Below are 13,232 nucleotides of genomic sequence, written 5' to 3' on the forward strand. Positions count from 1 at the left end.
CTGGATTCTTAGTCCACTAACTCTTGACTAACACTGACCCCGAATCTGCTGCGTGTCAGTTAGCTTCGAGCACATAATACATTATTATTGACCTTTTGTGTATTTTTTTTTATATTTTCACATTTTCTCATTCTGCATTGTTAAAATAAGTCATTGGTTTACACTGTAATTGCTAAGCAGTAGTACATTGAATTTCTTTAATACTTGTTTGTGTACCAGCAGTATCATTTTCACTTAATTTTTGCTTTTATGTGTATTTTTCTCTTAGTATTGTCTTCTGAGATTTAGTTATGTTAATACCTAGAGCTCTGGTTAATTTTTTTTTTATTACTGTAGGAAAAATCTTTTAAGGAATAAACTAGTTTATTTGCCTTCATTGGCAGAATTAAAGTATGTAATGAACCTGTTTCCCCATGCATACGTAAGAATGTATTCTCAGAAGCATAATTCTTTTTAATTGGCCATGCTTGTTTTTTTGCCTAACCAAGTTGCTCTTGAAAGGTGGTTCTACCAGTTTTTACAGTTACCAGCAATATAAAATAGGTTCTGTTTTTCTTATCTTACCAACTCCTACTTTTATGGGACTTTTCCAATCTGTGTGAAAGACTTAATATATTGCATATTTGGATTTTTCTCGGTGAATTTAATGTTTCTATTATGGTAGTCTTAATATCTTGTTCTTGTTATATTTTTGTTTTTAATGCTCTTTTTAAGAATTCTTGTGTTTTGTCGACAGGATCTCACTCTGTGGCCTAGGCCCTCAGTCAGTCTTGTGATAACCCTTCTATCTCTCAGCATCATGGGGTGGGGTTGCTTGCAGGTGTGTGCTGCCATGTCCAGCCAGATCTTCAGTGTGCTCAATTCAGGCATTCTCTACTAATGAGTGTTTGTTCTTTAACTTTATTCGCTAGATCTTCTGTTGTATGCTGAAATTTTGATTATGCTTCTGTGTCTTACTTGAAAATTCTTCCTGCTTTAGGACTCATTCGTCTGTATTGGCTGTAGAGGTAAAACAGTTTGAAAAGGTAGTGTCATGGCACAAGTGATTTTAATAAGTCGATGATACCTAGTTATTCAAGATTGCATCATGCTTTGCTTTTCTGTATTTCTGTTCTCAGTTTTCTTTCAGTTGAAACCATTTTAAGCCGTGGCTGCTTTTTATAGAGGACTTGGGTGGGATTTGCACCACCCACATGGTAGGGCTCTGGCTCACTCTGCTGGCCTCCATGAGTACCAGCCATGCACACTGTTTCATAGGTATACCTGCAGGCAAAACAACCCTACACATAAAAATTTAAATCACCTCTACTCCCCCAAGTAAACCCCAACTATTTTAAAAGTAGACAGTGTAGCACACACCTGTAATTTTGCCCTGCGGAAGATGGTGGCTGGATGGTGAGGAATTCAAGGTTATCCTTAGCTAGAGGTTAAGGCCAGCCTGAGATACACGAGATCCTGCCTCTAAAGAGCAGCAGCAGGAGCAAGAACAAAAAACTCAAGCAAACAAACTTAGTTGAGATTAAAAACAAAAAATCTTAAGCTGTATTTGAAAAATCGCAGTACTAAAGAGTATATTCTATAATTTATGTAGATTATTTGTGACTGATTTTAGCTGTAAAAATTCTATAGGGTTAGCTTTTGTTCTCTGATACTAAGATTTAAAAGTTTCTACTCTGCTGTGAAGTTTTATATCTTGATCTTTAATCCCGTGGATTGTGTGCTTTGTCTTTTTGTCTGTCTTTATATCATAGGTAGTCCGTATAAGAAATTACCCACACCGTTCCTCTGCCAATTTGGTACAGATGTTAATACTGCTCTTGAATTTCACTTGGTTTATTTCCTTGTAGGAAACGCAGGTCTGAATGGAGATGGGCTGCAGACCGAGCAGCTATTGTCAGCCGCTGGAACTGGCTTCAGGCCCATGTTTCCGACTTGGAATATCGAATTCGTCAGCAAACAGATATTTACAAACAGATACGTGCTAATAAGGTAAGGGGTACATTTATATTTTTTTCTGACCAGTTTAAAAGCTGCCATTATCCCCTTGTTCCCATTCTTTCAATAACTCTTTAATTGTGTCAAGAGAAATGGTTTAATGGTTCATTATAACGGTTTAAGAGCCTGATGGTACTAGTGTAGCTCAGAAAAGAGTAGAATGTAACCCTCAGTTGACATGTGATTAGAAAAAAATGGTACCTGGGCCAAAATGCGAAAAAGAAACCATATTATAATAATAGCTGTTTATTTCATTTAGAGAAAGGCATACCTACAGGCATGGTGGAGCACACCTTTAATCCCTGCCTCTGGGAGGCAGAGGCAGGCAGATTTCTGGGTTCAAGGCCAGCCTGGTCTACAAAGCAAGTCTCGGGGTAAGAGGTGGGAGGGGAGTCCCATAGCTACTGCTTTTTCATTTTCTATATTTGATTAGATATTCTCTATTACTGCTAACCTTTTTTTGAAGAAAATTTTAATTTCTTCTGTTTTGTTTGCAGAGGACTGATAATTACCTTGGCAATGACATTGAGCAGGTTTTTTTGTTTTGTTTTGAAACGTCATTTTAGAAAAAAAGGATGTGCACAGGAAGCAAACCCTTCAAGAAACAAACGAACTGTGTACCTAGCATGTACCTACAGTGGCCTCTGGTAGGATAGACTAGTGAACAAAAATCCTATTCTCGTGGTGCTTACGTTCTTACAAAACATGTTTTATAATAGTTTGTGATTAAAGGTTCTAGAGATCCAACTCATGTCATCAGGCTTGGTGGCAAGTACTTAAACCTGCTAAATTATCTCATCAGACCCAAGCAAAGATTTCAAAGCTCAAGATGCAAAACCAGAAAGATAGGTCCATACTTAAGAGTGCTTCCTGCTCATCTTGAGGGTCTGAATTTACTCCCAATATTCACTTTGGACTTCATAACTACCTATCACTCTAGCTTGAAGTCTGATGCCCTTTGGCCTCTGAGAGTATTTGCACAAGTGACAGACAGGCATTAAAAAACAGTGATGATTGAGCTACAAGACTGACACAGGTCTAGATAAAGCCTAATACTCTTAAAAATGCCATGTGTGTTTTTTCTTCCAGGCTTCTGAAAGTCTTTAAAGCTGGAAGTGGTATGATAGTTCATAGTTACAGTCCCTGTACTTAGGAGGCAGAAGCAAATGAATTGCTGTGAATTAGAGGCCTGACATTAAGAAAAGTATTACAGTGTGAATGATAGTACTTTGTCATTCTGTATTTAGTTAAAGAATGGACAACTGACAAAAATTCTATACAGGATGCAGGAGAGGGCTCAGTGGTTAAGAGGACTTGGGTTCAATTCCCAGCACCTACGTGGCAGCTCACAACTGTCTGTAACTTTAGGATCCAACACCCTCACCCAAATAAATATACATGGAGGAAAAATATCAATGCATATAGAATAAACATAAATTATTTGTTTAAAAAAGTTCTGTACAGCCTCCTTATCTTCATTTATACTGTGTGTGAGTGTACCCCCATACACATGTGCAGGCCAAAACAAGATTTTAGATAAGTTCCTCAGATGCTGCCCATCTTTTCTTTCTTCTTGTGAGACAAGAGTCACTGGTAGTTGTCTTGGAGCTTGCTAAGCAAGAAGTTCTGGTCTGGCAGGGGCTGCCTATGTCTGCCATTCTAGTACCTCTGTGATTGTAAGACTGTTGTGCGATGCTTGACTTTCTGATCTGTTTGTTTGTTTAGGTGTAGTTGGCAGTTGAACTTGAGTTTCTCTGCTCTCCAAAAGCTCATCAGAAATACAGCTTTATAGTGTTTTCTTTTTAAATTTGTTCCTGGATAACTTCTTTTAAAAAATTAATTAAAGAAAAACTAAAATATATGCCAGAAGCCAAAACAAAAAGTGAGAGCAACTAGCTGTGCCTGTCCTGTGTCAGGGATACCTTTTCAGTGTCTGCTTGAAGGTTTTTACAGCTAATAAGTTAAGTGTAAATTTATATGTTGAGAATGAGAATTTCTTAATAACAAACTGAGTCTGGTATAATGCAGTCATTTTGTTGGTACATTTATTTTGCACATACTCAAACCATGTACATGTATGTATGTGTGTTTTGCCTACATGTATGTATGTGAGCCACATACAAGCCTCATTTCTGAAGAGGCCTTCAGATCCCCCCAAAACTACAGAGATAGATGGTTGTACCTAGGTCACCTGAAAGAGTTATGAGTGAGTGCTCTTAACCAGCCACTGAGCCATCTCTCTACCCTGCATCTTGAGTTTTAAAATGTTTGTATGGGGCTGATGAGATAATTTAGTGGGTTAAGGTGCTTGCTGCCAAGCCTGGTGATCTGAGTTGGTGACATCCATGGTGGAAAGAAAGACTCGTGTGAGTTGTTCTCTGATGTCCTTACAGGCATGCATAAATGTGCTCTCACACACGTACATTAAAAAAAAAAAAAGTAAAAGTAAATAAATTTTAATCTTAGCATATCTAAATGTATGGTTTAAGGTTGATTCAGGAGTAATTTATCACTTTAAGAAACTTGTAAATCATAGGAAAATCAAAGAAAAATACATACCCCTCTCATCCCCAAATCAAAGTTAATCCAGTACAAAATTTTGAGGTGTATGTGTGTATGAGTTCATATTTTTAGCTACTAGGCAAATAAAGTTTCTTGCACTTTGTCATGTCATCTTATGTGTTAACCTTGACTATTTCCCTATCATTTAAAAAATGTTTTTGACTTTAGCTATCATTTTTTGTTGTTGTTGACTGTTACATGCTTGTTCAGATTCCTTGTGCTTTTTTTGGATGCCTCCCAAGGAGGTGAGAGGACAGATGCCACTGTCTAGTGATGCTTATGACAGGGTAGAAACAATTAAAAGAACCCAAGTCCTTATTATGAAACTGCCACTCACATACTCTAATGTAGTTCTCGTTGGAGCACTAAAAATGTTGTGATAAAACAGTTTTACCTGATTCAAAAACACTAATAATTTTTATCTGCTTTTGTTGTTTGTTTGTAAACAAGTAGCTTATTCTGGCCTTGAAATTTTGATCCTTATAGATGTGTGCACTATCTTGTCTAACATTTGTTCTTAATAGTTTACTTTTTTATGTTTATTATTTTATGCATATGACTGTCTTGTTTGCATGTGTGTATTTACATCCCATGTGTGCCTGATGCCTAGAGAGATCAGAAGAGGATGTTACATCCTTTGGAAGTAGAGTTGTGTGGGTAGTTCTGAACTACTGTGTGGATGCTGGGAACCAAACCTAGGACCTCTACAAAAGCAGCAAACTCTGCTTTTTGATGTTGTTGTTTTTAACTCTTTTTAAAACACTTTCAAATGTTTATTTATTTTTATTTCATGTGTATTGCTTACAAGGGTGTCAGATTAGAGACAGTTGTGAGCTGTCATGTGGATAATGGAAATTGAACCCCAGGTCCTCTTCAAGAGTAGTTAATGCTCTTAACTGTGGAGCCATCTTTCCAGCCCCTGTTCTGAAGATGTATTACTTTTCTAGGCTGCCATAAGAAAGTATCACAAATTGAATGACTCAGAACAATAGAAATAAATTCTTTCAAAGTTTTGGAGACTAGATGTTGCAAAGTCAGGGTGTTCACTCAGCCATGCTCTGTCTGAGGTTATAGAGAAGAGTTGTTTTTTGTTGTTGTTTATTGTGTGTGTGTGGTTTTTCGAGACAGGATTTCTCTGTGTGGGCTTGGCTGTCTCGGAACTCACTTTGTAAACCAGGTTGGCCTGCCTGCTTCCCTGAGTGCTGGAATTACAGGCAGGCGTGGTCCTGCCTGAAAGAGTCATTTCTTATGTTTTTCTACCTTATGATCGCTGCTGCCAGTCCTTAGTTTTCTTTGGCTTGTAGCTGCGTCAGTCATTGTTGCCTGTCTTCACATGGGTAACTCTTTGCTGTGCTTCTATATCCCAATTTCCCTTATAAAATACACCATTCAGGGGGCTCATTAGATGATTTGGAATAAAGGCAGTTGTAATATGTGCCTGGCAACCTGTGTCTGACTCTATCAGAATCATGTAAAGCTTTAAGGGATAGCCAACTCCACAGATTTGTCCTCTGCTCCATAGATGGTGTATACACTATACATATCATGCTTACACATACAATAATAATAAATAACAAAAAATATACAAAGAATATTCTGTTTGCGGCCCACACTAAAAAATGTATCTTCACTTTGTCATCTGCAAAGATCCTGCTTTGAAATAACTTCACAACTTTGGGTTCTTAGCATGAATTTTGAAGAGAGATTCTACAGATGAGCCTAGCAGATAAGTCTTAAAACTTAGTCCAGTGATATGTCAATATGAACTTGGTTTTTATATAACACTGTAATAATAAAGTCCCTTTTTTGGAAAAAAGTGTGCCAGGCCCCTTTCTACCAATGTTAATGTTCTCTGCATTTATTTTAATAAATAAGTTTGATTCTGGGATTTGAATTCCTGGCTTTTTTTTGCATGTCCTGATCTAGTACTGTACAAGCTATGTGTTATAGCTCCAGGATCTCACTAATTTACCCAGGCTGTTGAGTTGTGAATTTGTATTTGGTTAGTGGATGAGGGTGCATGGAACTTTTAAAGTATTTGCCGTGGTTTAGCATCAATTTTCTTACATCTTTGGACAGACAAATTATAAAGCTCAGTTACATTTTTGCTTCAACTCACTGTGTAACCAAAGATGACCTTTAATGATTGAATCTCCTGCTTCTGCCTCCCAGGTACTACAGTTAAAGTTGTCTGCCATATTTGGCTTTTTAGTTTTTCTTTTTAAGGCAGTATTGTGTTTAGGTTTGTAGATGTCTTTCACTTACATAGCACACTCTAGCCGAGAACTCAGATGTGTAGCCCAGGTTATCCTTTAACTTGAAATTCTCCTCTCTGCCACCTTAGACACTAGGATTATGGAAATATGTATTACCACTCCGTATTTACTTTGCTATACACTGATGTTACCTTCTTTCGTTTTGCTTGTTTGCTTTGTTTTTCGATACAGGGCTTCTCTTTGTAGTCCCGGCATTCACTCTGTAAACCAGGCTGGCCTTGAACTCAAGAGTTATTCACCTGCCTCTGCCTCCCAAATGCTGGTATTAAAGATTTGCACCACCGACACCTAGCAGTCTTTCTTGTCTGTTTCTTTTCTTTTCTCTTTCTTTTCTTCCTTCCCTCCTTCCTTCCTTCCTTCCTTCCTTCCTTCCTTCCTTCCTTCCCTCCTTTTTTTTTTTTTTTTTTTTTTTTTTTCAAGACAGCCTTGGCTGTTCTGAACTTTTCCCCACCCCACTTAAAAGTGATGTATTCCAGGGACTGGATAGACACTCAGCAGTTGACTACTCTTCCCAGATTTTAATTCCCAACACCCATATAGCAGCCCACAATCATCTTCCACTCCAGTCCCAGGGCATCAAATGCCTTCCAAAGGCATTGGATCCATGTGGTGCATAGACATAGTATTAGTCAAAACACATAAAATAAAAGTAAAATAAAATATAATTTAGAAATTTAAAGTGCTCTCTTCCAAAAAAGGAAGTTATTGAAAGTTATTTTCAGAAATATTTATTTTGTTGTTCCCTGACAAAAGTACAATTTCTAGTGCGTCCTACTCTTTTATATGCTGTGCTATCAGTAGATTTTTGTATGGGAACAGTCTGGCTCTAACTTTGAGGCAAGGAGGACCTTGAATTCCTTCTATTATTTCTACCTCCTTAGTGCAGCACCAATTACTGTTTGTATTGCACTCTGGGCCTCGTGCATACTTATGCTATTGTTTAATTTTCCTAGGGTCAGCTAGTTAGCTCCTCACTTTTATAAGATGCTTCCTTCCCTTTAAAAGGGGAGAACAGTGTGTTGTTTTAAATCATAAAGATTCTTGTAAGGTTCTGTAGAGAAATGCTAAGATAGCTTTCAGGTGAAATATTCTTTAGAGAAGCTAGGATAGAAGAGGTAACTGCAACACCACAGAACAGAGGAACTTTCTTACTTTAAATACTTAGGGAGTGGTCTCTGATCTTGGCCTACCCACTTTAGTAACTTCTGCCTTGCAAACATAGTGGGTTTTTTGTCTGTTGTACCTGGATGGGAAAAAAGCTGCAAGAAGGCCCTAACTAATTTGTCTTCAAAATATTTTCTTTTCAATACATGCATTTGTTCTTTTTATTTATTTATTTTTTTTGGAACACATGTATTAAATTTTTACTTTAATCTCAGACAGAGAGAGGCAGGCTGATCTCTGAGTTTAAGGCCAGTTTGGTCTACGGAGTGAGTTCCTGAACACCCAGGACTACAAAGAGAAACTGTCTCAGTGGAAACAAGAAAAAGAAAAGAAAGAATGAAGAGGAAAAAAGAAAGAGCATTGAAACCTTAATACAGAAAGAATAAGCCAAGCATTGTATTTAAGTACTAATGTAGTACTTAAAGAGGCTGAGGCACAAAAATTGCTTCAAGGTTTAAGACTATCCTGGTCTATGGACACAGATATACACACACAGTTTAATAAAAAGTTGGAAGGAAGATGAGTGAAATCAACTAAAGGTCTATACTTTTATTTTCAAACTGTAAATCAGTTGAAGTTCCCATTTCATCTGGGGTTGTGAGGTGTCATGTACAAGCTTGTACATGTCTTGGTTCTTGTGGGTTTGGTTTGTAGTGGATCCTGATTTGTCTTGGTCATGTTAGGGAAGCTTTACCTTCTCAAGAGTGGTACAGTGGAGTGAGTGAGTGTGTGATACTAGATATTTAGAGGTAGTTGAAGTGTGAGTAGGCTGAGAACAACTTTGTAATTTTACGGTTGTGATCTCTCCCAATTCTTCCATTAATCACCACTCCAAATAGCTCACCATCATGAAAGTACTGTTTTCTGAGTTGAATTTCATATCCCAAACTGGCCTTGAACTAGAACTCCAAATGCTTTTGTCTACTCCTTACAAGTTCTGAAATTATAGAAATTACCATCATGCCCAATATAGATGAGATATTTTTCAGAAATAATGCACAAGAACAATGCTTTGTGCAAAAAGTTTTTACTTTTTTAAGAGGTAAGGTTTAGGAAGTCGATTTTATGCTTATAAAATAAGGAAATATTTTAAAGATTTTTTTTTTTTTAAACAGAATCCTATTATGGACCAGAAAGAATTTATGGCTCAAGTATCTTGTTTTTGTGGTTTTATAAAGGACTTTTTCTTGTGCTGAAGATTCAATTTAGAGGCCCTCACACTAAGCACAGACCAAATACATCACTGAATTGTATCCTTAGTCCTGAACATTTAGTTTTTAAACTAATAAAAAATTTTAGTATTAATTTGGCATGGGAACCCCATTTGTCCAAAGGTAAATGTTTCTTCCATGTGAGTTACTGGCCTCTCTTTTCTTAGGACTCTTTAGTCCTATTCTTGTATATTCAGATGTTTTTCTTTCAGGGAGGAAAGAAAATCTCCTTTTAAGATTGTTTTCTTTGTATTTTCAAGTTGTTGTTTATGGGTTTTGTTTTTTGTTCTTTTTTTTTTTTTTCTCTCTTTTCATCCTTTTGAAATTTTTCAAATTTTATTTTATATGTCTGGGTGTTTTGCCTGCCTGTATTTCTTTGCACTGCTGTGTGCTTGGCTTCCAGAGAGGCCAGAAGAACATTGGATCCCCAGGAACTGGAGTTACAGACAGTTGTAAGCTAACATGTGGGTAGTGGGAATTGAACATTGGTCCTTAGGAAGAGGAGCCAGTGTTCTCATCTTCCCCTTTTCATCTCTTAAAACTGTCTTGCTTCATAAAGATGTTGAGTTAGAACAGATTCCAGTGGTGGATCAATTGGTTCAGTCATTCAAAAAGCTTGTATTTGACCCAAAGAGCTCAAACTACCAATACATTCAGAATCTTTGGTGGTAAATGTTGTGGCACATACCTCTCCCCAGAACTCAGGAAGCTGAGGCAGAAAGACTGCTATGAGTTCAAGCCAGCCTAGACTTCATAGTGAGATCTTGTCAAGAGGGAGAGGTAGTGGAGAAAGGGGGAGACAGACATATGACCACCAGGAGAGACATGTGAGTTAGACTGACCAGAAAGGACAAGCTCCAGGTTCAGTGAGAGACTCTGCCTCCATCAGGTGCAGTGGGGTTGGGAAAGACAACTTACTGTCAACTTTAGAGCTCACACATTCACATAGATGTGTGCATGCACACATCCCTCAGACACGACGCGCCAGATAAAACTACTGCTGTTTGGTTTTGAAGCTAAGTCTTAACTATCTAATTTGGCCTCAAACTTCTTGACTCAAGATAATCTTGACTCTGGCCTCCCAGAAATAGAATCATAGGCATATGCCACCAGCTAACTGAAGAACTTAAATCTTGTTTAATCTCATAACGTCTTTATATGATGAATATAAAGTCTGTTAGGCACAGATTCAATCTGAGGTATTAGTTTTCAAGAAATAGGTTCCTTCATGACATGTTATAAGAAATTCATGGTTTCAGTTGCACAGACTGTCCATTTGTGCTTTCACTCTTTTTGTGTGTGTGTGTGCTCAGATGTGAGTTCATGAATCCGTTATTTACAAAAGTAGCCCAGATATAACCGAAAACCTTGTGTTGTTGATGTTAATCTAATAAAGAGTAGTTGATAATGTGTCAGGTACAATAAACTAATTTGATAAGGTTCTAGATCAGAATAAAAGGAGTGATGTTTAAGATAAGCCATGTAAGTAAACTAGAGTGAAAGAAAAAGGCATGAGGGTCTGAATCTTCTTTTTAAATTTACATTTATTTATGGGTGTGCACACATGTACACACATCACAGAAAGGACAACTCTGGAGACAGTTTTCCCTCCCATGGATCAGGGACAGCAGCCAGTTCTCCTCCTTACTGAAATTATTCTGTTACCATTAAGGGAATTTTTTTTTTATAACTTTTAATTTTTTTAGTGGGGTGTAACTTGTAGAGGTCATAGCAGCTTTGTGGACTGAGTTCTCTTTTTCTACCTTTGTGTGGATTCTAGAGGTAGAAATCTGGTTGTCAGATTTGCAGAACAGATGCTTTTATTTCCTGAACCATCTAGCCAATCCAGGAAATAACTTTCGGTGTGAAATTATTCTACTCCCCAGATTTTTGAAGCCTTTTGACGGTACTAGAATCTAGGGCCTTGCACAGTACTCTGCCATTGAGCTACACCTGCAGCCCTGAAATAAATCTCAGAAAAAGTAAGGCCACTGCTTTTTCAGGCTATTTTTAAGTCATTGGATAAGGGGAAAGGCCTCTGGTTAACCAACTCCCTGCCCCATCCAGTTTGAGGTTAATTCCTGAACGTGTAGTTTATACCACTCACACTGTTTTTCTACTTTTTGTCCTACAGGGGTTGATAGTCCTTGGGGAGGCACCTTTCCCAGACCATACAACAGACTTATTTTCACTTAGTTCTGAGGTGAAGACAGATCACGGGAGTGATAAATTGGTAAGTATAAAAGATAGAAAAGGGGAAAGAAATAAGGAAGCTCTTAACAGATGGAAAAAACTGCAGCCAGCTCAAACATGCACAAAGATGTAGCATACTCATACAGTTTTGGTAGGGTAACTTTTCTGGACTAAACATGGGGGAGGGGTGTCAGTGAGAGAGAGAGTATATGTGTGTAAAGCTTTTTCAGTAAAATGTTTGATAAAGGCTGAAGTTAAAACTTAGCAGAGGGCTTATCTGTCATGGCCGAAGCTCCGGTCAATCCCCATCACTGCATAAGCCAGGTGTGGTAGTGTTCACCTGCAGGCCCAGCGCTTGGGAAGGATGTCTATCAGGTCATCTTCTGTTACCCAGTAAGTTTGAGCCAAGGTTAGGAAACATGGGACCTTGTCTCAGAAACAAAGCAACAGCAAAAAAACAGTAAAAGTTGGATTACGAGTACTCAGTCCTAAATGGGGCATCTGTATGATTCCTTCTTTTCTCCAATGGGAAAGAAGGGTGAAAAGATTGTAAGGGCCAGAGATGGTGAGTGAAAACTAGGAAACCAGCCTTCCTGTCACACCAGGGCAATTTACATGTGTAAACTCAGAATTATTATGAAATGTACACAGACCTGTACAAACTTTCTAGCCAGACAAAATACCAGCATAGAGGGAGAGTTGGGCAAAAAGTCCTAACCCCTAGCCAAGAAGCTACCACCCACTGATAGCTACTAAGAGGGAGTTACTTGAGTATATAGGCAGCACAATTGTAATTTTTTTCAGGAGTTGGGGGAGGCAGATGTTGAAACAGGGTCTCTTTAGTTGTGGCTGTCCTGGAACTCACTATGTAGATCAGCTTGAACACACAGAGATTCTCCTGCTTCTTACCTTCCAAAGTGCTGGGATTAAAGGCATGGGTCAGATTTTCTTCTTCTACTTCTTTTTTTTTTTTTTTTTTCTTTTTTTTTTTTTGGACAACACAGTTGGATATGTAGGGAGGGGAATAGTGGATCTGGGAGGAGATGGGACAAATGTGTGTACCCTTAATCCAAAAACATTGTTAAAAAAAATTCTCAGAATGAAAAGAACAGGGGGTAAAAATGTTGAATTAGAGATTACTACCGCAGACTTGCTTTTGTGAATGATTCTTAGTTCATAATGAGAATAAAGCTATCTTAATAATCTTCTATATTGTTAGCTTCTAGCTCAAATCTTTATCCTTTTTCCTTTCTCTTGGCACCATGGTGAATCTTATTCTGGATTTTAAGAATACTCATTTTTATCACTTTTTAAATTTTAACATTATTTGATAGGCGTTTCAGTGACTTTGAAATTACAGACTTCCTTAATGTTTTTTCTTTTGGCTATACTTCCTAAGAGATGAACATGAAATTCTGGAGCTTTGTTTAAATTGCTGTTTTAAGTTAAACTAAGGAGTTTGGTAAGAGTTTGAATGCTGGAAAGGTCTTTACCTAGTTCTACTAGGTTTGGTTCTGCTTGTTTGCTTGTCTTGAGAATGGGTCTTACAAAGTTTTTGAGACTGACTTTTTTTGTTGCTGTGGTCAGATAACCTGATGAAAAGACTGTTCATGGTTCTAGGAGATAGTAGGCCATGACAGGGAAGTCAAAACTTTTGCTGTCAAGAAGCCAGGAGCTATAAATGCTGGTGCTCAGCTAGTTTTCTTCTTTGTGTAGTCTAGGACTCTATCTATCCCAGGGAATAGAGACACTCACAAGTTAACCTAATTTTATAATTCCTCATATGTAGTTCTATCTAGCGCCTGGAGAGATGGTTTAGAGGTTAGGAACA

General features: G+C 37.8%; 1 protein-coding gene across 10 annotated transcripts in view; it reads left to right on the plus strand.

The window, feature by feature from the left end:
- Positions 1–13,232, plus strand: part of Kansl1 (KAT8 regulatory NSL complex subunit 1) — a 126,144-nt gene that overhangs the window by 79,339 nt on the left and 33,573 nt on the right. For 8 of the 10 annotated variants that reach the window (XM_021631872.2, XM_060386566.1, XM_021631877.2 and 5 more), the window contains 2 exons: positions 1,848–1,989; positions 11,343–11,441. In XM_021631872.2, the coding sequence (XP_021487547.1) occupies positions 1,848–1,989; positions 11,343–11,441 (241 nt within the window). The remainder of the gene's footprint in view (positions 1–1,847; positions 1,990–11,342; positions 11,442–13,232) is intronic. The other 2 variants (XM_060386568.1, XM_060386569.1) reach the window with 1 other exon arrangement.

This window comes from Meriones unguiculatus, chromosome 7, assembly GCF_030254825.1.
Source record: "Meriones unguiculatus strain TT.TT164.6M chromosome 7, Bangor_MerUng_6.1, whole genome shotgun sequence".
Classification (NCBI taxonomy): Eukaryota; Metazoa; Chordata; class Mammalia; order Rodentia; family Muridae; genus Meriones; species Meriones unguiculatus.